The 23,051-nt window shown below is 49.5% G+C and overlaps 10 protein-coding genes across 10 annotated transcripts; 5 read left to right on the top strand and 5 right to left on the bottom strand.

Annotated features, from left to right (window-relative positions):
- Positions 1–938: 938 nt before the first annotated feature.
- On the bottom strand, positions 939–2,033 carry L228DRAFT_208352 (ARF/SAR protein; the record flags this gene model as incomplete). The annotated part of the gene is made up of 6 exons (XM_018329756.1): positions 939–979; positions 1,058–1,357; positions 1,457–1,522; positions 1,632–1,671; positions 1,819–1,922; positions 2,015–2,033. The coding sequence occupies 6 exons, from the start codon at positions 2,031–2,033 to the stop codon at positions 939–941; spliced, it is 570 nt and encodes a 189-aa protein (XP_018190681.1).
- Positions 2,034–2,839: 806 nt separating this feature from the next.
- On the bottom strand, positions 2,840–5,230 carry L228DRAFT_236249 (hypothetical protein; the record flags this gene model as incomplete). The annotated part of the gene is made up of 1 exon (XM_018330807.1): positions 2,840–5,230. One exon carries the CDS (start codon positions 5,228–5,230, stop codon positions 2,840–2,842), a length of 2,391 nt encoding a protein of 796 aa, XP_018190680.1.
- Positions 5,231–7,772: 2,542 nt separating this feature from the next.
- Positions 7,773–8,396, top strand: L228DRAFT_62452 (hypothetical protein). The gene has a single exon (XM_018336778.1). The coding sequence runs from the start codon at positions 7,997–7,999 to the stop codon at positions 8,333–8,335; it is 339 nt and encodes a 112-aa protein (XP_018190679.1). The 5' UTR covers positions 7,773–7,996; the 3' UTR covers positions 8,336–8,396.
- Positions 8,397–8,692, bottom strand: L228DRAFT_62453 (hypothetical protein). Its single transcript, XM_018336779.1, has one exon. The coding sequence runs from the start codon at positions 8,641–8,643 to the stop codon at positions 8,458–8,460; it is 186 nt and encodes a 61-aa protein (XP_018190678.1). The 5' UTR covers positions 8,644–8,692; the 3' UTR covers positions 8,397–8,457.
- Positions 8,693–8,739: 47 nt separating this feature from the next.
- Positions 8,740–10,543, top strand: L228DRAFT_243915 (ATP synthase delta chain mitochondrial precursor). The gene is made up of 6 exons (XM_018331802.1): positions 8,740–9,292; positions 9,404–9,426; positions 9,515–9,645; positions 9,793–9,881; positions 9,942–10,031; positions 10,083–10,543. The coding sequence occupies exons 1-6, from the start codon at positions 9,161–9,163 to the stop codon at positions 10,113–10,115; spliced, it is 498 nt and encodes a 165-aa protein (XP_018190677.1). The 5' UTR covers positions 8,740–9,160; the 3' UTR covers positions 10,116–10,543.
- Positions 10,544–10,586: 43 nt separating this feature from the next.
- Positions 10,587–11,672, bottom strand: L228DRAFT_217473 (N-acetyltransferase 5). The gene is made up of 3 exons (XM_018330154.1): positions 11,337–11,672; positions 10,986–11,217; positions 10,587–10,847 (listed from the first exon to the last, which is right to left on the bottom strand). The coding sequence occupies exons 1-3, from the start codon at positions 11,503–11,505 to the stop codon at positions 10,679–10,681; spliced, it is 570 nt and encodes a 189-aa protein (XP_018190676.1). The 5' UTR covers positions 11,506–11,672; the 3' UTR covers positions 10,587–10,678.
- A 309-nt stretch (positions 11,673–11,981) lies between these two features.
- On the top strand, positions 11,982–14,009 carry L228DRAFT_243912 (hypothetical protein). Its single transcript, XM_018331801.1, has 3 exons — positions 11,982–12,636; positions 12,739–13,068; positions 13,277–14,009. Exons 1-3 carry the CDS (start codon positions 12,320–12,322, stop codon positions 13,782–13,784), a joined length of 1,155 nt encoding a protein of 384 aa, XP_018190675.1. The 5' UTR covers positions 11,982–12,319; the 3' UTR covers positions 13,785–14,009.
- An 889-nt stretch (positions 14,010–14,898) lies between these two features.
- On the bottom strand, positions 14,899–18,385 carry L228DRAFT_252283 (hypothetical protein; the record flags this gene model as incomplete). Its single annotated transcript, XM_018333678.1, has 4 exons — positions 14,899–15,508; positions 15,584–17,958; positions 18,025–18,249; positions 18,344–18,385. 4 exons carry the CDS (start codon positions 18,383–18,385, stop codon positions 14,899–14,901), a joined length of 3,252 nt encoding a protein of 1,083 aa, XP_018190674.1.
- Positions 18,386–19,916: 1,531 nt separating this feature from the next.
- L228DRAFT_265594 (hypothetical protein) lies at positions 19,917–20,315 on the top strand (the record flags this gene model as incomplete). The annotated part of the gene is made up of 3 exons (XM_018334727.1): positions 19,917–20,068; positions 20,135–20,192; positions 20,253–20,315. The coding sequence occupies 3 exons, from the start codon at positions 19,917–19,919 to the stop codon at positions 20,313–20,315; spliced, it is 273 nt and encodes a 90-aa protein (XP_018190673.1).
- Positions 20,316–21,213: 898 nt separating this feature from the next.
- L228DRAFT_265593 (hypothetical protein) lies at positions 21,214–22,903 on the top strand (the record flags this gene model as incomplete). Its single annotated transcript, XM_018334726.1, has 3 exons — positions 21,214–21,387; positions 22,043–22,217; positions 22,599–22,903. 3 exons carry the CDS (start codon positions 21,214–21,216, stop codon positions 22,901–22,903), a joined length of 654 nt encoding a protein of 217 aa, XP_018190672.1.
- Positions 22,904–23,051: the final 148 nt, after the last annotated feature.

The following is a 23,051-nucleotide window of genomic DNA, read 5'->3' as shown; positions in this document are numbered from 1 at the left end:
GAGGGGCCAACATGGGGGTCATGGTATCAGGGTGTCAGTGTCCGCAGCATCAACTCAAACGGGTAGCGGGTAGCTCGACCTGCTAAGTTCTAACTTACCTTGAGAAGACGAGTATATGCGGATTTAATTAATCAATAACAGCGTTGAGATGGATTTGCACAAAAGATGAAAGAAAATAGGGGGGAAAGAGTAAATATGATATGATATGATATGATATATGGCGATAGAAGCTAAATTGACAGAAGACAAGAACAGAAGACAAGAGGGTAAAAACAGGGTTGACAAGCGTGTAAAAGGAAAAGACAAAAGTGTAAACAAGACAACGGGGAAAAAAAGAAGACAAGTGTGTAAAAACAGAAGGCAACAGGGTTCAAAAGAAGACAAACGGGGGAAAAAAAGAAAGGAAGAAAGAAAAAAGCGAGCTATGGTCTACGACAATACCATATCAGCTTTATTTGACAGAGACAAGTTAAGACAGATAAGACAAAGAGATAGATATGAGTGGGTAAATGGACATGAGTTACGGACGAATCAGACATGAGACGAGACAACAAGACAGTGATACTACATCCTCCCCTTCCTTTCCCCTTCCACCCCTTCATGAGCATGACGCTTTTGGACAATGCTACTCCCTATTCCCCCCTGTGTGTGCGCCGGCTAGTAGGTTCAAGAGAATTGAAGAAAAGTTCTAACCCTGGCCAATTTTTCAAAAAGGTGCCTGTGCTCCTGCGGTTCGACAAAGCCCATAGCCCAGTTTGTCTAGACCTTGTGCACAATGTTCGAAATCCGAGTGACAAGTGCAGAATGTCAAGTGTAGTATCTACACCATACTACAACTAAACTGGAATTCCCCCAGAGAAGACGACATTGGCACAGGAGGCCCGGTTGAGGACACACAAAAACTTGTGCCAAATGTCATTTTTTATTTTCTTAGGCGTTTAGACGTACTGAGAGATCCATCGGAAGCCCTCGCCATAACCTGTTATGAAGTAGAGACACGCGGATTAGCATGGGGGGAAAGATAAAGCATAAAGACACTAAAAGATCGACTACCCACCTTGTCTCATGACTACACTGCACATAAACACCTCAATGGGCCGGATGCCCTCCAACGGAATCTTGCCCTTGCCGGTGGTCTGGTACAGGCCGAGGTGGTGTCTCAACTCGTCCTCGCTGACGGCGTCCGGGTGGTCAATCTTGTTGCCGAGAATCAAAAACGGCACCTTGGCAAGCTCCTCCATGGAGAGCAGCGCATCGAGCTCGGCCTTGCTCTCGAGCAACCGCTCGCGATCCTTAGCATCGACAAGGAACACAATACCAGAGACCTCGGGGAAGTAGTCTTTCCAGAGACGACGAGCTACACGAAAAAAGAAGAAAAGCAGAACCGTCAGCCGTGGTTCCAAAGAGTAGGGAATAAAAAGACTATCATTTCAGTCGAGGGGACGGGGGAACCTACCCTGCTGGTGACCGCCAAGATCAAAAGTTGTAAATCTGCAGTTTCCAATGGCGAGTTCCTCGGATGCTGTACATCCCAGATTGTTAGTTATGTCCCCTAATATTCTGGGCTTTCAAACATATTTCTAGGATATTGTATTCTGAGGTCTCCAAGGGAAAGTTGGGTCGGAACGTACTAGGGTGCAATGTTGGCTGAAGGACAGCAACCCGGTCATTCTATGGCAAGGGAAAGTCGTATCAGCATATATTCGTAACTCTTTGCGCAAAGCCTCCACTCAATCGTAGCATGGAGGGATCGGCCCAGCTCCAAAGAGGCCCTATCCGAGAAGGTTGATCGGCAGGGAGGCAGGCAGGCTCACGCACCTTCAACATGTGCAATAGCGTCGTTTTTCCGGCATTGTCAAGCCCAAGGAAAAGAAGTTTGGCATGCTTGTTTAGCAGACCAAGAGACGCAAGAACGTCCCAGACTATAGGTGTTTCAGAAAAGGCATTAGTTATTGTGCTTGTTGTTCGTTCCCGAGGCCACGAGACCGCGAGAAATGACGTGAGTGCTGCTTACACCAGTTGACGATCCACATGTTGCTCTAACGCTGGTCTATCGCGGTCGCGAGTGAGAATAATGCGAGATATATTGGTACTTGAAATCAAGACGGAGGGGCGTTGTACTGCCGATGCTGTACAAAATGAATTGCAAGGGAATCGTGACGTTGGGAAGCTCGATGATCGAGTGATCTGTGAATATCTTTAGTGGCAGAGTGGCCAGTGCTGTGGACAGGTTGTAGTCCTGTAGTCCTGTAGGTCGCTTGACTTTCCAAGCTCGGTTGTCTCGACCCTGCAACTTGAGCGACCGAGGACTCTCGTCAGATAGACGATCCCCAATGGAAAATATACCACCATACGGTTAAACGACCAAAGGATGAAAGGCGATGAAACTATTTCACCAACTTTTGTTTTGGACATGTCAAAATATATATATATTTTTTACAGCAGTATTTGCTTAATTAATTAATGTAGGGAAAGTATTAAAAAAAGGCATTGGCTCGTGACCATAGAACCTGCACTCTAATATTGACGCCATTCCCAATGCTAAGCAGGCACCCTGTTGCCGTCAAGGCAGCCTGAGGGAGAATACCTAAGTATCCATGCATATTTGATAACCAGGCAAACGTGGTATCTCAGCATTAAAGATAAAATGGGGTATTATGTACACGCCAGTTTGAACTGCCGGGCACTAAAGTATTTACAAAAGAAGATGTGAAACAAAGGAAAAAAAAAAAGGAAAAAAAAAAAAAAAAATTTAGCCCAAAGGCCAAAAAGGCGCGAAGAGGCGCCGATCAGGCATACAACAAGTGGAAAGGCTTGTTTGAGGGGGAAGGGGGATGTCCTAAATTGAGAGCATGTACTGTGGGTTGTTATGACCAAACCATGCCCCCTTGCCCTTACCTGCCATCTCCAAGCCTAGCTCCCGCATCCTCTCTAGGCCTTTTCCAGGCTGGGGTTTCTTTTCCTTTTCTTTTCCCGCATGACGATAGTGTTTTTGCCAAAACTTTTGCTTACGCCGCTGTCGTTTCTTCTCCAGGCCCTTGACAATGTCAATGGCACGGCGAGCGCGAAGTTCAGTGCCCGGTGGAGACAGCGGCTCAGCAATGGCGGCTTGCAATTCTCGATCATAGTACCGGAAAGGATTCGGTGTTCGGGGGAGAGACTTTGTACGAGTCAATTGGTGTCCACCAAAGGCAGGGCAACCATCTGGAGTCCTGACCCGGGGACCAGGGGAGACTGTTCGCGTAGCGGGAGGCGACCTCAGATGGCGAGCCGGAGGCGGCGATCGTAGACGACGCGGCGAATGAGCGAAGAGGTTGCGCGCAGGTGGAGGCGAGCGGCAAACATTACGCCTTGGCGGCGGAGGTGGCGAACGGAGGCGCTTGGGAGAGTCTCGAGGGGAGACTTTCTTCGCGACTACCCCTTGGCCTTTTGGTGAGTTTCTGCCACGGCTACCGCGTCGGCCGCGGTCGACAACCTCCTCTTCAGACTCGTCATCATCTTCATCGTCCGGGTCAGACAAGGGAAAGCTAGGGTCAATGTCCTGAGGCACAGGAGCGTATTTGGCACGTTTTCGCTCTTCCAGACAAGAAACATAGGCTGCCTCGAGGGGTCGGTCCTCGTCAAAAGTACCGCAGACAAAATCAGTGCTATCAGGAAGCTCGGGCGTATCTTGGCGTGCAATAGCCCGAGATCGTCTTCGAGCCTTGGCAAGATCCTTGGTCTTCTCGGCCAGCTGGGCCTTCATTTCGGCAGTTTGCCGCGGACTTTGATGAGACTCAAGAGATGATTCGGACGCGCTTCTCCTAGGGCTTGGACGAATCATTTCGATATGAGCAGTAGAAGAAACATTCTTCACGGTCGGTGTCCAGAATTGGTAGTCAGACGCAGCATCGCTCTCCTCATCAGACTCTGCAAATCCTTCCTCATTATCGGTTTCATTTCCACCCTCGGAAACCACGTCCTCGTCCTCGTCCTCATCCTCGTCCTCGGAGGAAGAAGAAAAGTCAGAGACTTCATCTTCGTCAGCCGCATCCTCTTCATCTTCATCTTCATCATTTGCTTCGTCTTCAGCTTCTTGTTCAACCTCCTCGCCCATTTTCCTAATGGCATTTTCCTTTTTCAGAGTATCATTGACCGTCAGTCGTTCTTTATGCACAGTAGATTCATTCACCCAGTCATCCTCTTCATCAAAGGAGCTTGCGAATTCATGAAAACGACTTCCTTCGGGTTTTTCAGGACCGGGATCAGAACGGGTAGATGGTTTTTGCAGCGGAGAAGGAATCTGAATTGCACTGCCAGTTGATTCATTTCGCACTGTCGAATCCGAATCCCGGTGCGAGCGGCTGCTCGGTGACTGGGGGGGTTGCAGACTCTCGGTCATTGACTCCCGTGCGCCGAGGTCAGGCGACGGTTGATGTGCGGGGGAAGGCGTGTTGGTCTGCGGCGAATCGGATCGCGAGTTGCACACAAATTTGATCATGCACCGACGAGGCTGGGGTTGAGGTTGAGGTTGAGGTTGCTGTGCCAGCTTACTGTCCTTGGAAGTGTTCCCAGCATCGCTTTTCACACCTGCCTGGCTCTGGCTGTCTGATGCTGGGGATTTTCTGCCACAAGCAAATGTGATGCATCGCTTGCGACCAAGACCAGCCTCGACAGCTGACTCATGCTCACTGGTGTCCGTAGTTGACGGCAAAAGACGGGGATGATTGGGGTCGGCTCCAGCATGAAGTTTATTCAGCAGGGCAGCTTTGGGGGAGCCTACGCGGTGCAAATGCGAGGGAGGTTGCGGCGGGCTAGGAGAATTTGTCCTTGTTGGGCTGGTAAGGCCTCCGTCACTCGTCAGATCGGCGGTCGAGGCGGCGCTCGCATTGCTCCAGGTGGACGCCGTTCGCGAGGCTCGAGAAAAGTGGGACACGGATGGGAGGTGTGCCTCATCGGCAACATTGTCTGGGCTCGTCAGAAGAGCACGGGTCAACAACGATTCTCGTCGGTCGGCTTGCTGTGACGGAATCGACTTGACATAAGCGCAGTGAGCAACGAAATGAGCGTCGTGGGGATTCCAAGCGGCAAGACGACCAAAATGAAGCGGCTCGTCCGGGGGTTCGTCCGCCTCCGCAGCGAGCTCGTCTTCGCCGTTCGACGTCAGAGTTGCGGTCAATGGTAAATTATGAAGAGTCAACGTTTCGTGCGCACTAGGCGCACGATAATAATGGTGCTGACGATAAGGCATGTTTTCTCTTTGTGTCGCCTGAATATGCTGATCGGAGTATGCGCGTGATCGATGTTATCTTCGAATGGCCGGATAAAGTATGATTGAAGCAGGAATGGTCGATTGTTGCGGGTGGTCGTCAGAAAGAGGGCTCTTTCAAACTGGTCGGATCGACGAAGCAAGAGTGATTGCAAGATTAAAGGAGAGCCCGAAATGTTACTGAGCCAACCCGGAGGCCGCAGGTTGATATTCGATTGAGAGAAGATTCGAACCAAAAGATCTTTGCAAAGCTCCCAAGTTTCCGTAATGCGTTGAGAAGGTGCTATGTCCTAGACCGACGCAATATTTCCAATCGAGGCGGAAAGGCGGAAATCAAAGGTCCCGCAGGACGTGCTGTTATAAATTCCGTATATAGACCATGATGCAGAGGATCGATTGAATTATCTCAGAGACGCTTAAGAGCGTTTGAAGGTCCAGGCTGCAATCCTTGGGGCGCACCGCCAAGCAAGGTACTAGTGAAGCGGTCCGCGAACCTTTAAGAGCCAAGAAATGACGTGCAGGTGGTTGTATGGTAAGTGGCGAATGTGCACAGCACGAATGCAGACGATAGTGAAGATCTATCCAGATGCTGAAAGTCGATCGGAGTGAAAAAATAAAGGAGTGTCACTGGATGGCAAAAGGCAGGAGAGGAAGAGTGTGGTAGAAATAATGAGAAGAAGAAAGAGAAGTGGGAAGGAAGAGGAGTGGAGGGGTTGAAAGAGAAAAGATGTTAGTTAACTAAGGGAAGCGGTGATCTCTCGGAGGCGAGAACCGGGGAGGGGGGGGGTTTGCGGATTGTGTGTGTGAGCTGTGTGCGCGCGGGTGGTGTGTGCGCGAGATGAAATAATACTACGCAGCAAACCCGCAGGACTGGGGACCTAAGGGCAGGTCAAAAAGGCGACCCGCTAGTTAGCAGGTTTCCGTTCGAAGCAGCTACCTCAGGTTAAGTTGGCTGAGAATTGCATGTATGTACTCTACAGTCCCAGCCCAGTTCAGTCGTAGCGCGGCAAGAGGGAGGGGTAGGAAGAACAAGCAGCGGCCGAGAAAGCTAGCGAGTAGGCTGTTATTTGTCTGGGGCAATTTGAATCGGCCTGCAATTGGGTTGGTTGGGGTTTCCTTTAAGGGCAAAAGGAAAGAGGGCAAAAAAAAAAAAGGGGTGAATTTCTTTTTGGCCTGCGGGAAGAGGGTTAGAGCTTGTCATCCCATTAACAAAACGTACTGTAAACCTTTGTACAGTGGTCGCAGTACTGAGAGCAACCGGAAATAATTCCCTCATATTCTGGAAGTCAAGCTTCTTTGGGTTAAAAGCATGTGAGAAGCGAAATAAATCAAAAATGCAAATGATTTAGTTGGACAACACTTGTTCAGGTACCTACCGTAGTGGAGACTATACCTATAACTTTGTTCCCGCCTCTCACTAACGCTTGTACAGTACAGCACGGACAAGTCATCAGGGCTAAGCGTCACGCTACTTTGACAGCCAGCTTATGACGCAGGGAAATGAAGTCACTCGGCCAGTGAAAGCCTGGGCGTTTGGGGACGACAGCCCTCCGATGTCCGGCCAGCGATACAGCACATACCTGCCTACTCCGTAAGTGTAAAAGGAAATCCAAGACTCGGGCGAGGAACTGGCCAAGCAGTGCAGATTTACTCCATTCAAACGTAATTATGCTTGGCAACTGCAAGGACCGAGGGGGGAAATTACCAAGAGATGATTTCAACAAGAGGTGCTGAGTGCCGATCATTTCAGTCTCCGGTAATTTTACAACCTTACCCGGGAACATCTCCGGGAGCTGAGGATTTGCTTCTTGGCAGATGAGTAAAGCATTCTATGCCACTGTACCTCCGTACCTGTTGATGCAATTACCTCCATGTGCCATTGTTCAACGGTGCACACAGGTACCATTAGGAACCCGGTACTTGCCTAACTTAACCGAATGCAGATGCCCACCACTTTCAATGGGCGGTCTTGCCGGCCAGGCTTGCCGGCTTCACTTCCATTGCAAGTCACACACGACGTCAAAGTAGCCTTATCCGAGTGGTCTATCGTCTGTCAATTCAATGAGAAAAAAATAAAATGGAATAAAAGTACTTACCTTAGTCAAACGAATGGGGCTCGCCATGAGCCAAAAATGATCATTGGTGCATCTCCCCAGCGCCGATTCGGACCTCCTTGAACAAAAACCAAAAAGCAATTGACAGAGAGCTACGACATACCCACAGCACTACCAATGATAATCGTAGCATGGACTTTTCTTTTTCCCTTTGAGCTTGTGACAGGAGCCCGGAGCTCCGGCTGTATGTTCATGAGGTTCGTAAAAGAACGCAGCTGCAACAACAGTAACAATAAATGCAGTCAGCTCGGGGCTTTGTTTCGTGTTGCAGCTTTCGGCATCCGAATCTTAATGGGGGAGAGGTCAATGCTCCTTCAATAGGCACGAGGCCATGCCCCGTGTGATAGATTGTTTGGTTCTTTCCTTTGCGCAAGGCAAAGCGTCTGCCTGCATGGACCAACCCCTTGTCTCCTTCAGCATGCTCCATATCCTTCTCCTAGCTGTTTGGGCCCAGATACTTCACGATTCAGAAAAGAGGGGTTCACCACCCCCGATCAAGCTTCCCCCCTTTCCGGTAGGATTCCCGCTGTGGGCCGAGCAACCACTGAAATTACACTTATTTGTTACGGCGGTGAAGGAAGTCACCCGAGTCGTAGTAATCATATTCGAACAGTAGCCGCCAAACATTCGCTGAATGGATCTCTGTATGGCGTCTTCCAAGGCAATTACAACGCCAAGCTTGGACGTTATTAGTTGTACTGTCTGTGTACTACATCTCTCATCGGCAGGAGGACGGCAATGCAGCTCGAGCACTGCGCCCAGGTGCTTGGCTTGCATTCTTTGCAGCTTGGCTCTTACACAAGTGACTCGACGGTTGCTTTCTTATGGATGGAAAGATGCCGCTTTCCTTTCAGAACCTTTCACAAGCAAAACCTCTTCATTATTGAAGCATCTCGAGGTTTTCAGCATGTCAAGGATTCTGCAATCAGACCCTGCATATCCATCACGCGCAGGTCCTTTGAGTAGCCATTAGTAGTCCCTGAGAAGCTCCGTAAACTGGCAAAATATAAGCACCAGTTAGTTATTGCAGCATAGTGCTTGCTACCGATTAAGAAACCCTGGAAGCCAGCTTTTTTTTTTCCCTTTCGACGTCTGCTACTGCTGACCGCCGAACAGTTTAATGGACACCTTATCACAGACTGCTAGCCGACGCATTCTTAGGTCGTGGTGTGGGGCACCATGCATGAGCTCGTATGTCATGATAGCTTTAGGGAAAGGCATCATACCCGCGTAGCAGTAGAGAAGTAGGTAGTATCGTAGTCTAGTACCTTCTATCCTCATCTATTGAGCGGGAAGAGTGTCTTTACTCATCTACCAAATTACTATGTCGTATAACACCGTAAAATTTCTGAACCGCATCTTTGCCTCGATGGACCTCAATCCCCATGACTGTTGGCTCTTCGTCCAGCCTCTGCCGAAAGATAAAATGCCATGAGACACATTTCCAACCATACAATGCTTGCTGAACCGTTGATTCGGTATTTGTTCCGACAAAGCTGACACACGGGTCGGAAATCCACCAGGCATCGGCAGCTGAGTTAAAGAATGCCTATCAAAAGATATAAACATAGTAAATAAAATGAAAACAAAAAAAAAAGGCGAAAATGAATTCTTATAATGGATTCGTATGAGAACTAACACAGCGAGAAATGTCTAAGTCACGTGCTTTGAACTTCCAAAGTCACGTGCCGAGCTCCAACCGCCAAGACCGAGAATCCGGGCTCATCTCTTCAACGACTACCAGCTGCTGTTGTCGCGTCCCTCATCAGCAATTGCATCAATTCAGCTGCTCAACAAAATGAACTCCTTCCGTTTCGCTCGGGCAGCTCTCCGGGCTCGCCCTACAATGATGCGTCAGCCTCTGCAGCGAAGAGGCTACGCCGAGGCCGTCTCGGACAAGATCAAGCTGACCTTGGCTCTCCCTCACCAGGTACGTGGGGATTGTTTCTATTCGCAGAAAGCCAGCCATCCGATTCCTCTTTTTTAATGCGTCAATTGAATCATTGCAACTGGTTTAAGATTAGCGCTAACTTTTCCTCAGTCCATCTACAAGTCTCTCGATGTGTACGTCGAATTCGCAGCCCAATATAATCCGTCATCGACTCAATTCCAATTCCTTTGAAATACAATAATAATAATTTCGTTTTCGCAGTGTGCAAGTCAACATCCCGGCCGAGTCTGGTGAAATGGGTGTCCTCGCCAACCACGTCCCCTCTATCGAGCAGTTGAAGCCCGGTCTCGTTGAGATTATCGAAGAGAGCGGTGGCAGCAAGCAATTCTTCCGTACGTCGCCCCAAAAGCAGCCCACGGATAGCCAACCTTCAGCGCTATTTTAGACTGTTGGTGCGAAGGAATAAGACACGGACCAGCGAAGGCGCCATCATAAGCTATACGAGTTCTGAGCATGTGGCTAATTTGATCCCAATATAGTGTCTGGCGGATTCGCCATTGTCCAGCCCAACTCGCAGCTGAGCATCAATGCTGTTGAGGGATTCCCCCTTGAGGAGTTCAGCTCTGAAGTGCGTAAAACAGATCAACCAGTCTCCCGTTCGGAGAAGCCCAGACTAATGTTTTTCCAGGCTGTCCGGTCGCAGATCGCGGAGGCCCAGAAGATTGCCGGCGGTAGCGGTAGCGAGCAGGACATTGCCGAGGCCAAGATTGAGCTTGAGGTATGTTTACAATGCTTCAATTGGGTTTCGAATGCTAATTTCAATTTTCAGGTTCTCGAGAGCCTTCAAGCTGCCCTCAAATAAATAGCTGGCAGCATTGGGTCGAGCGTAAGGCGAGTGTGGTAGAGAATTGTGTATTGTATAGACGAATACGATTCTGCACGTCCGTTTCAGCATGGAGACAAGTTCAATAAACACGATCTTGAACGTGAAAGTCCGACACATTTCTCTTTTACTCGTATTCCCGCATTTTGCGCCTATCAAATTGGCGCATGATATTTGGACGCTGAAGCCAAGGCCGGCTCTTGCCAGATCTTCCATCTCGTAAAGTCTTTGGCACTTAATTGTTGACTTCAATTAATGCCAAAAAGCGCCTGACCATCCGATTTCCCCAAGACTTTTACCTTCTAATCTACGTCAACAGGGGTTTGCCAAGAATGTTCCACGTATGGCAGCAATTAGTGACGTCTCTTTATCCATACTTGATAGATCATTGATGTTCACCAGAAGCAAGTTAATCTTCAGTATCCCTTTTCACAGATACCTGAGCAAGATGCCTCCGTCATTTGCATTGGTGATGAAGGTACATCTTATTATTCCAACAAATGAACCGTCCCTGAAAAATAGTATTGCAAAGGCTTAAAAGACTAGAAAATAAAGTCTGGAGGGACTGGGAAGTTCTCTCCGTTCTCCCGTATATGTTCCCGCTTCTTATCCCGCTTCAGAGGTTTTCGCATGTCAAATGAATCCTCACTATCAGACTTCCCTGTTGGATTGTCGCTGTAATAGCCAACTACTCGCCGGAACACGCTGTATCTATTGTTGCAAGAAAAACGAACCGTGGTCAGCTGTATTCAGAACAAAGGACGTATTCGTGAAACAAAAAGAGATTGATAGATGAGCAAGCAGTAGCTGAGACTGAGAAAAGGAGAAGCAAGAAGAAATAAAGCTTACCCCATGCCCTTATATAATGATTGCGCAACCTGATTGCTTTCCCGCACGAACAAGTCGACAAACCACGCGTTATATTCGTCTCCAGCCTTTTCAAGGCTAGAAGTCAGTCTTTGCGCAAGACCGAGTCGTCGCGCTGATGGCGCGACAGTCAAGGCGGTAATATGAGCGTGCCAAGGGAGAGCGTGCTCTGAATGTTGGTATGCCGGTGGACTGGACTCCAGCTTGCCCATCACTATAAGTTGAAGATTTATATAGTTAGCATTGTTTACAAAGTCATAGTTTGTCTGGCAAATTCAAAAGAGGTAAATAGCTCTATGAAATGAGCCTCAAACGCTGCAGAGTCGGGCTTACTGTATGCATTTATCTTTCCATCGGCACCTTCAATGACATTGAAAAGTGACGGCCATTTTGCCAGATATGAAAAGTAAAAGTCGATGCCATAGTTTTCGGTCAATGGATCAAGATTTGTGTGATTGAACTTGAATAAATCGAGAGGGTGAAACGGCCGAAGCGCAGCCATGCTAGGCGGAATTTCCTTGCGGCGGGGCAATCAGAAGTATTTGAGCTCGATACCGACGGCAAAGAGGATATTGGAATGACTTCCTGAGTCTGACTAAAAGCCCCGCTGTCCAGAGCTGATGATGGCCGGATTTAAACAGCTTCCAGGGTAGCTAAACGTCTTCTCGTATGAAATGCAATTGTTTGGAGGTCCAAGTTGTGCTCGATTTCCAAGCGGGATGCAACTGACCGACACTCCGACACCGCCGATGTTTCCGACTGGCATTCATGATTTCTATGGCCGCATTCTTCACACAACCTGCCATCTCGACATATATTAATTGTGGTCAAATCTGCTGGACTTGCGCTGTCTACAGGAGGGATCATTCACCTCGGATTGATATTTAAATCGAGGCATTATATTCACGGTATTTCCACTTTCTTCCCCTTCTTCAATTTGTCAGATGTCTCACATGGGGGTTGTCTTATATTATGCAGGTCAACATAACATACAACACCACCGCGAGCCGCGTCTCCCACGGCGAAGACCCTCCTTTTGAACCATATCTAGAGTCGATTTCAATCTCTCGGATTGACGCGATAAGTATTTACGAGCCAGTTTTGCTATCTCGCACGCGCATGGCAGGGTTGTGTACTGCAGTTGCGGGGATCACAACAAAGGGGTACAAAGCAGGAAAGACATACACATAGCTTTTACACTTTACATAAATTCTTCGCGCGCGAACCCGAGTATCACGACTATTTCTATTGCAGTATATATATACACTCGCATAAAAAGAGAGGTCAGGCTCCAAAAGCCAACCAACCTGGCCATCATGGCATCACGACCGAGCACGCCCCCAGAGCACTATTCCATGCACGACGATTTCTCTTATCCCTCACCACAAGACTATCACGAGGCACACAGCTTGAATGGAGCAGCGCATTCTCACTCCGGACAGGACTTTTCAATAAACATGCAAATGCATGGCATGGATAACTTTGAAGGCTCCCACAACGACCTGGCAGGAACTATGGGTGCTGGGAATGGTCTCGGCAGTCTGGCAGATGAATTAGCAGAAGCATGGTACGGCGATGAAGAGTATGAGGAGGAAGGAGCCGGAGGAGCTACAGAAGGCTACACGTTTTCCGGGTACCAGCAAGACCCGCAGGAACATTCCGAGCCAGAGATCACAAGCAGCATACACAATGACACACTCGAAACTTCTGAGCAACAACCACACACGCTTGACAGCGACCTCCCAATCCGCTCAATCCCTTCACCCACAAAACTCAGCACCTATGGCGACACCGATGGACGATTATCTCCTAAAAAAGACGCGCATTTCAACAGACACAGACGGCTTCAATCACAGTACGACGGGTCCGACTACGGGAACGACTCGGACCTGGAAGAATCGCCAGGCATAACATCTGGGCTGGAGGCACGAATGGCCGTCATTGAGAGTCTAGCACGACGAGGCACCGAAGAAAACGGCGGCGAAGGCGACACGGTCGTCGAACGTGTGGTCAATGGGTTACGAGACTTGGGCGGACAATCCGGCGTCGAAGGCGGCGCAACCAGGTTAGTTCCCACTTCCCACTTCCCACTTCCCCAAAATATTTCATTCCCTTTTCCCTCACCAATGTTCCTTCCAAACGACATACTTTTTTTTTTTTTTTTCCTTTCTTTCTTTCTTTCTTTCTTTCTTTCTTTACAACCCTATATACCACCCTATTCTATCAACCTAAAAAATCAGTACACAGCTAACATTCGTATCCCTTTCCCACAGGCTAATCACCGCCCACACCGCCCTATCAACACATCTCACGCACCAAACACGCACACTCCACTCCCTCGCCTTCCCCCTTTTCTCCCCGCTCTCTGTCCCCCCCGACGGCGACGCCATTGACGAACTCCTGCCCATTCTCAGCGACACCGCCACGCTCGTCCCGCAGCCCTCCGCCGCGGCCCTCTCCTCCCTCTCGCAACTCTCCTACCTGACCACCGATCTCGTCCGCATGCTCGACCACCTCTCCGACTCGCTGCACATGTCGCGCCAGACAACCACCGCAGCGGCCCGACGGCTGCGCAGCGCACGCGAACTGACCGCCGAGATGCGCAGAGAGACTGACGCCCGCGAGGAGAGCGAGCGCTGGATCGAGCGCGGCAGCTGGCAGACCCGGCTGGCCGAGCGCCAGTGCGCCACCGTCTGCCGGGAAGTCGTTGGCGGCTTTGAAGAAGTGTGTCAGGGCTGGAGAGATCGATTGGTCGCCGCCGCTGAAGTGGGCGCTGGGTAATAGCCATGCGTGGGTTTTAGAGTTGTCATTTTTCTGTTTTTCTTTTCCTTTTCCTTTTCCTTTTCCTTTTCCTTTTCCTTTTTTTTTCTTCTTTTTCTTTTTCTTTTTCTTTTTTTGGGGGGTTTGCTTTCGTTCTATGTCTGTCCCATTCTCTCTCTCTCTCTCTCTCTCTCTCTCTCTCTCTCTCTCTCTCTCTCTCTCTCTCTCTCTCTCTCTTTCTCTTTTGTGTACGTGTATGAAACCATGCGTCTCGCGCCTTTTCCCCCTTGTGATTGCTGGGCTTCTCTTTTTAGATATTCTTATATACATATTTAAGATATATACCTTGTTCTATTTCTCCTTCTTTTTCTCCCTTCTTTTTCAGCCTTCTTTTCCTTCTATTCCTTCCCGTCCATCTAGCGATCCGTTTCTATTACTTCTTTGCATACCTGCCTCTCACTACTTGCTATTTGAAAAGGGCTTCTAGTGTCTTTAGGCGATAGACTCATTAATAAAGGCCAAAGTTTACCCCTGACTTTGATAACGAAATAGAAAAGTGACAAGGACTACTAATTATGCCATACGGCAAGGGCCAAGGACATGTTTCTGCGTGAGTGCGTAAAATATTGGACTCTGGGGAACGGGGATCGAAGACTGGTAATAGAGATGTGGGAGGGTTCTAGGGGCGCGACCAGAGGCACGGAGACAGAGACATAGACATAGACACTGACATAGACACTCTCGACCATAACGTGTTTCACCGAGATTTCACGAAACCATGTAAAAAAGTATAAGAAAAGGATGAGCTTCAAAATAGATCAGAGATAAATCAGACATAAAATTACTTCATTCGCCCTTTTTGGTGTGCGTGTGCATGTGCTCAGTAAATAAGGAACCTTTAACAAGAGCAGGGGGGGAAAAAAATTAAAAACGAGGCTAAAAACACCTGAGCAGAATGCACAAGTTGTTCGTTCCAACGAATGCAGACGAGTTAGGGAAGTATCTCTTCCCCACCTTTTTCCGTACGTAAGTGAGAGAGAGAGACTGTGTTCATCATATCAAAAGGCATACATTTTTTGGTCCACGCAGATTGATCCAAACGCTAAAGCTATCGGCGAAGGTTCACACTGCTTCTTTACTGACCACCGCGGCGGAAGGCACCAGGACGGTATTTCTGGGGGCCGGACGACTCAGCGGGAGACTCCTCGCGGCGAGCTGGGATACGGGAACCATTGTCGGCAGGGGCAGGGGCAGGAGCAGGGGCATCGCCTCTCAAGTGGCGAGGGACCCACTTGCCCGCAGAGCCCGCGTCAGCGGGAGACTCGTCGCGTGATGAGCTGTCCTGGTGAGAAGCAGGACGCCAGCCGCTGGCGGGGGCGTCATTGGAAGACGGCTCGCGAGGAGCTTGAGGGTTGGCACGGCCACGCATGTGTGGGGGAACGTATCCAGTACGTTTGGGAAGGTCTGCTTCGGCGGTGGGAACATCGGACGGGGGTGCGGCTTCACCAGTAGCGCCGGCCGCGGCCCTGGCGGCTTCGCGCTCTCTCCAGCTTGGCTTGTTGCCCGCGAGGTTGAGACGAGGAGGTCCACGCTCGCCCTCTGCCGGACGGGCAGGACCCCGTTCAGGACCCCGTTCAGGACCCCGTTCGGGACCACGCTCGGGACCGCCGGTCTTGCGGGCCTTGAGCTTCTCCTCGGCCTCGATTTCTCTCTGTCGCTGTCTGGCAGCGATTTCGTCCAATTTCCTAAGCCATAATTGTTAGTATAGTGATGATGGTGAAGGGGTAAAAAGAAAAGTCTTGTCTCAGAGGATGCCATACCTTCTCTCCTCTTCTCTCTTCTCCTTCTCCTCGGTCAGTCTGCGGCGTGTCTCCTCCTCTCTGGCGGCCTTCTCCTCGGCCTCTCTGGCGATTCTCTCTTCCTCCTCCCTAGCAGCCCGCTCTCTCTCCTCGGCCTCGAACTGCTCGCGGGCCTTTCTCTCGTGGTACTCCTTGCGACGCAAGTTCATCTTGTTCTGGAGATCCTTCTCGGCAGCCTTACGGCGCTTCTCAAACTCTTCGTGTCGGCGCTCATGGACGCTGTCACGGAAAGACTCATAGGTGGCAACCAAGCGAGTAAGGCGGTGCTTGAGCGCAACATCATCCTTGTGCTTCTGCTCAGCTTCCTTCAAGGTGGCAGCCTTGGTCTCCTCATAAGCAGCGAGGTCACGCTCCCTCTGAGCCTGGTAGTCCCGCGGCAGAATCTTAGCCTCCTCCCGGCGGAAAGCACGCTCGAGATGATCAATACGCTTGCCAGTGACGCGAAGGCGCTCGCTGAGCTCGTTCTTTTCCTTTTCAAGCTGGGCAAGCTTCATAGCCCGGAGACGGTTGGTGTCAAGGTCGTCGAGATCCATTTCGCTCACGTCAATGCCCTTGACGCCAGTCTTGAGGTCCTCAATCTGTTTCTTGAGCTCCTCTTGGCGAATGCGGTCTTGCTCGGCCTTGAGGCGCTTCTGCTCACGCTCACGCTGCTCCTCGCGGAGACGCTGGTTCTCAGCCTCCAGAATCTGCTGAGCACGAATGCGCTTCTGAGTCGCTTCCTCCTTCTCTTTCTGAGCCAAAGCATTGGAGGCCGCGGTCTTTCTCTTGTCAATGACCTCACGACGGACAAGGGCCTCCTCGTGCTCCTTCTGAGCTCCCTCCTGGGCGCGGGCAAAGGCCGCGGCCTTGGCCTGCTGACGAGCCTCATTGTACGAGGGGTCGACGTATTGGCAGGTAAGGTAGAGCGACTTGGCAAGGCGAGTGAGCTGAGAACGAACAATCTCAGCGGGGGTGCTCTGGAGGCGCTGGACTGAGCTAGTTTCGCTCTCGGCAGAGCCGGCGGCGGTGCCGGGGTGCAGCGCCTTGGCAGACGAGAAGACGTCCGAATCAAAGGACAAGATACCGGTGGCATGGTCGATGCGGATAGCGAGATCACCCTTCTTGCAGCCGTTCATGATGAATTTCTCAATGGTACCAGAGGTGACTTGGAAGGGCTCAGGGAACTGGGCGAGGCTGTAGACGAACTTGAGCTCGACAGACTCGTACACCTGGGAGAGCTGCTGGAAGAGACGGGTGAGAATGACCTGCTGCAAAGGCTGGACATACTTCTCCATCTCAGGGTCCGCACCAATCTGGGTCAGGATGGGCGAGATCTTCTTGCAGATGGACAAGGGGTGGAAATCGACCTCGAGGATATTGTACAGGTCGCGGATCTCGGGACGAGCACGCATGAGTAGGCCCTTGTTCAAAGCATCCTTGAAGAGCACAGCACGGGAGGGAGCCTGGTTCATACCGAGAAGGTTTGTGAGCCGGGTGTTCTTGTTCTTCTTGGCCTCATCAACGTCGACAAGGGCACCTCGAGAACGAGAAGTGCTGATGACGGGGATAGACAGGGCAGAGAGCAAGACGAAGGAAGCCGCGCGAGTCATGTCAGCCTCGCTGACGGCGGGGTTGTCCTTCTTGAGACCTTGGCCAGCAGCAACGACGTGTGCAGACTGGCGCAAGAGATTGTAGTAACGGCTCCACGCAGCAGCGTGGAAGAGATAGTTCTCGCTGACGAGGAAAATTCTGGTCAACTTCTCGTAGTAGTTGGCCATCATGACGTTCTTGGCAGGGCGCTTGCTCAGGCTGAGCAGAGTGTGGATATCCTCAATACTGCGGAAAGCTTCCTGCCAAAGCTCGAGCTCGACAGCCACGTTCAACTGCTGGAAGCGGGTGTCGAGGTGACGCTGAAGAGTGTCCGGATCGTTGAGGTTGATGGCGTGCATCTGAGCCGAGTACTTTGCGGCGTTTTGCAAGTGATTCCGGAGAAGCTCACACAGCCGGCGGAACTCGGTCTTGCGGGCATAGTGAAGACAGAACTGGAAGGCTTGGAGAGCAGTGGTCTGGTACATGATTTCAAGACGAGCATTGTTCCTCAAGATATCCAAAACGGTGCGGTAAGTCTCCCAGAGGAACTTGAGCCACGGCGTGACGACGGCACGGTCTGTACGGTCACGAGACTGCTCTCCTGAGACGGTCGAGAGGAGGATGGATTCCGGGGTCTCGGTGGCCTCGAGATCCTCAATATTAGCGGTCGCATTGGCGGATTCGAGCGAAGACTGAATCTCCTCAGCCTTGGCTTGAGCCTCAGTAACCTTCTGCTCAGCAAGCTCGATAAATCGTTTCAAGACCATCTATCCCAAAAGTAAAGTATCAGTCCATCAATTCCATAAATTGTCCATTTTCGGGTTCCCATTTACCTCGATCGTGCCGACATTGGTGTTCTGCGCAATGTTCTTGTACTGGAAGAGGCCATCCTTTGCCGACTTGCCCTTGCGAAGATCAACGCAAAGCTCGACGAACAAGACCATCAGGGGCTCAAGGGCCGCAATGGTATTGTTTCGGGACCGCTTTGAGGTAACATGTTCGTGCAAGAGGGCCAAAGCAGCTTGCGTTTGGCCGACTCCGATGAGTTCTTGTGCCCGCTATATTGTTACATCACTGTCAGCTTCCATTTCTCATTGGAATTCCGATAATTCGTCGTCGAAGATATTCTTCAAATTTCGGACTTTTGCTGACCTTGAGAACGTTCTCGGGCTTGGTGTGAGGTGGAGGAGGCATGATGGGCGATCTCCTCAAACAAATCTAATCCGTTGAGGCGATTCAAAAGATTGACTCGATTTTGTCGTGCACGGTCGAAATGACGGTGATCGACAAATCCTCAATATGACAAAGACCCGTCGGAAGGAAAATATATTCGACGGTCTGTCGATGTGCGACGGCGAGGTCCCGTTTGAGGCTGCACAGTAACTTCCGTACTGTACAGATTCAGATCAGGCTCTAGGAGCGAGAGGGTAAGCGGCAGGTGGAACCCTTGTCGCCCACACAAAAATTTAACCGTCACGCGAGACAACGGGCAAAATACTTGTCCCGCCAAGGCAATATTACCTAAGGCCGATGTATCTTTACAAATGCAGAATCTAGAATAATACGATATGTACGTTTGAATATTTTTAGTCTACATCAAAGCACAGAATGCATGCAAAAAGCGCAGCATGCAAATGCTACATCACTGCAGCTTGTCAACATGCACAAAGCAAAAAATGAGAGAGGTGTGGCTCCCCCCCAAAGAACGGCGGGACCATCGCCAAAGAAACCCAAAAAGGAAATTTCCCTGCCGCTTTAAGAATCGAAGAAAAGTGGCGATTCCGACGCCCCATGTCTGCGTGAGAAACCGTAGAACGCGACAAACGCGGAAAGGAGTTTAGCCCGGTCCGAGCTGTCCAAAGAGAGGTCTATGACTAAGTTCTTATATAAACAGCGTTATCGTGGCGCGTTTCTGTGGGAAATTGCGGGAAAGGGATGGGTCTAACCGTAGATGGGAAGAGTCGAGCTTTCCGTTTCGGGTCCACTTTCCCGCCGTGAGCTTCTACCCATCTCCCTCGCTGTGCTCTCCCTCAAGGGAAATCCCCTAACATTGGAAACATTACTATCGACCCTCTCGCTACCTTAAACCGTTCCCCTGCACAAAAACTGAACTGAGCTGATACATTTTGGACCTCCTGTCCAACTCCGTCGCTCTTCCTTCCTCCCGTCCCTCCTTCTCGCCTTCTGGTCCGAATCCCATTCTCGCGGTACCACGGCCCTCTTCGTCAGCGTGCTGTGCGTTACTACTCCTGTACTGTCCGCCAACAGATTCTCTCCCTGAGCGACCGGATCCAGCTTGCGTCTCGTCAGCCTCAGTCCTTTTGAAGAGCCGCCAGCTTTGTCCCTTGAGGATAAACTTATCAAAGTCACTGTCAATCGACACTTGCCAATCTCCTTTTGTCGCGAATCTTTTTCTTTGACCAAACTTTCCATCCGCTGTGCTCAAACAAGCAACAATTTCCTGAGGAACTTGCCCGGAGAAGCCGCTCATTCACCTCCTTTTACCCACGACTGCGCGATTTGCCGAAAGGATCGTGATTGCGTACGCCATCTCTATCTTCAGCTTAGGAATTCCGCTGTATACTAGAGATTCTCCTGTGGATATTTTTCGATTCGTCATCCGAGTGTAACCTTCTATTCTCTCCAGCTGAGCAGCGCTACGGCAACCTAAGGAACTCTTTATTATTTTCGCACCTTTCATCTACAAATCAATCCAGTAGTCATAATGCCGGCTTACGAAGTACGTACTGGCGGCGACGTTAAGAATAAGAAGCAGAGCATGGCGGATCTGAAGCTGCGCCGCCTGAATGAGCTCAACTTGCGATTAAAGGAGGATCTGGATCGCCCGCGAGTTAAGGTGTCTGAAGCTGTTCTCTCGTATGCTTTTCCTTGTCACTGAAAAATAATCAACGGCAGATATTTTACTGATGTGTTGCTGTCCAGTCTCATAAACTACACGAATTCCACAAAGGACTTTATGGTGCCGTCACTGTGGGGAGCTGTACGTGCCATATGATGACCTAGTTTGTTTGGACGCAGAGACTAACAAAAATGGCAACAGGTCGACAAGCGCGAAGATCCCTATGCGCCACAGCAATCCGGCGGCTGCTGTACCGTCATGTAATATGCTTTCACCATTCTTCTACATTCTCAGCATATTGCTTTCTGTGCCCCGACAAAGGGCATCTTTGCTTGATACCTCCTTTCTCCTTCTTTGCCTAGTGGAATAAGGCTTGTTCAGTTTATCAAGGATATTGATATACGCAATGGCCAATCCGTCTGGAGACCAGCAGCCAAAGCCATATCGCTTCCCTTTTTTCTCACTGGGCTGAATAGCTGCCTGTCCCTAGGCCACATTTCGCCGTGTTCAATACCGATACCCTTCTCGATCGATGGCGAAGCTCATCAAACTTTGCTTATCTCTTCTAATCTCCAATATCGGACACGGCTTCTTTTAAGCAGATTTATGCATGTAAAAAGGATTTCAATTCGACTTTTTTTTTTCCCTCTTCAATTCTCTTGTATTTAACATCTAGCGGATATTATTTATTGCAAAGAAAAGAGTTGCGTTGCCAAGACAAACAGGGGGGGTAATGTTTTTGAGCCATTGATATAATTTATATTCGTTGTTTCATATTCTATAACCGCAGTGTGAGCCCACGGCAGTAAGCGTCAAAAAGTGCGTATCATGTCCAAGAATAATTCCTAGAATCTGATGATCGAATACGTCAATGCATGCTCCTAGTACAACAACGCCAATCGTGCCTGTTTTATTTTCTTTTCCATCGGGAAGCTTTTGGTTCTTACGACCTCGGACAGCTTACGGAGTAATCGTTCGCTTGGTGTTCGGTGCAGCCAACAACCCAATGACATCAATTCTAGCGTCTCACCGCCCTACACCCACTATCACTACAGTATTGCCCCTCCACCAACAAGTTAACAACTTCAACTTTCATATACAGCATCCTGTATGCTTTTTTTTGAGTGATATTTGATTTCCATTTTTTCACGTGCAGCAAAAAATGTCTTCGTCTACTGTTGAACAGCCTTCATCGGTGAATAACGCTGCTCCGGCACGGCCTGAGCCGGCTTCTACATCTATTCCATCTGCGTCTGCCGCCGCAACAAATACCCATTTTCCGCGCATATCTATCACTTATTGCACGCAATGTAAATGGCTCTTGCGCGCTGCATACGTACGTTTTCTTCCTTCCTTCCTTACTTTCTTTCTTTCTTTTTTCTCTCTTCTTTTTGTTGTTATTTTTCTTTGCTTACTACTTCATTTCATTTCAATTTCAATTTCAATCTTCCTTGGCCTATCCTTGCCATTCTTTGGTCTTTTCTCCTGGATCCTTTTCTTTCTTATGCTTCGCTCTTTTAGTTCTACTTCATCATTTATCAAGGTTTTTCTTGTTCCCTTTTACTTTCGTTAGTGATTTTTTTCTTCCTTTGATGATTCTGTTTCGTCTCTTTCTGTCTTCTGTCTTTTTTTTTGTCAATCAAGCTGCTCATACGGCCTTGATCATCGTCAACAGTAGCGGCGGGAGTCTTTTGGATATACATTTACTTCCAGTCCCCAGGATCTTACGCTCCCAGCCGCTTGCACATTCTCTTGCATATTCCTTCATTTGTCGCTCTTTTGCGTCCGCCATTTTGTTTTTCTTGTTCGTCTTTGACGTTCTTTTCCCGTTGCCGCATCATCCTCAAGACCTGTCTGTCCTGAACCGCAGACAAACTATATATTGCTTGACGACATTTTAAATGGCAGCCAATACTTAGCCAGACCAATCCAGTCAAGGCAGGCAAATCAAATGTCGAGAAAAAATGAAGCTAATTTATATATTTATCTAGTTCGCCCAAGAACTGTTATCGACGTTTAGTACAGACGTGGGCGAAGTCGCACTGGTTCCTGCCACGGGCGGGATATTCCAAGTCGATTTGTTCGTTGCCGGTGCCAGTGCATCCCAAGACATTCAGGTCCAAACGCATAGACTGTGGGATCGGAAAGTAGATGGCGGGTTTCCAGGTATTTGTTTTATCGTTATCCATTTATCCATTTATCCATTTATCCATTTATCCATTTCTCCTATTTCTCCCATTTCTCCCGTTCACCAGAGACAATTTTCTTTCTTGTTTACCTCTCTCTCTCTCTCTCTCTCTCTCTCTCTCTCTCTCTCTCTCTCTCTCTCTCTCTCTCTCTGTGGCTCTCATCATATTTCCGTTCCCTTCCATTTCCTCGATCTCAACCCCTGCCCCATCCAATAATAATAAAAAGGAAGTGGGGTTTGGTTTGGCTAATACCACGACCTGAACCCATACCCATCCAATAAAAAAGAAGCACCCATCCAATAATAATAATAAAAAAAAGAAATAGTAAATGGTTTGGATTGGCTAATACTACGACCAGAAACAAAAGAACTCAAGCGTCGACTCCGAGACGTGATCCAGCCGGGCCGCAACCTCGGGCACGTTGACCGCGTGCATGCCAAGCCGGCGGGTCCAGATGCAGCTGCAGCTACAACGTCTACAGTGTCTCCATCTACATCTACAGTGTCGGCTACACCCGCGGCTGCATCCACTGCATCCACTGCGTCTACTGCGTCCACTGCAACATCCGGACCTGCACCGACCGCACCGAATGCATCGAAAGCATCGAAAGCATCGAACCCAGACATAGCAGGGAAAGGTCCAGTATGCGAGGACTGCGTCTAATTGTAACTCTGTCTGCCTGTTCAATGAATACTAGTCTCCCTTATGTTTGTATACACCTTATGTAAATATTGATCTTACCTTGTCAGAATTATCAGAACTGGACTAGGCTGCTGTTACACATCTTCTTCTACACATCCACGTGTCTACA

The sequence above is a fragment of the Xylona heveae genome, assembly GCF_001619985.1.
Source record: "Xylona heveae TC161 unplaced genomic scaffold L228scaffold_2, whole genome shotgun sequence".
Taxonomy (NCBI): domain Eukaryota; kingdom Fungi; phylum Ascomycota; class Xylonomycetes; order Xylonales; family Xylonaceae; genus Xylona; species Xylona heveae.
This window is presented reverse-complemented; position numbering and strand designations above follow the sequence as displayed.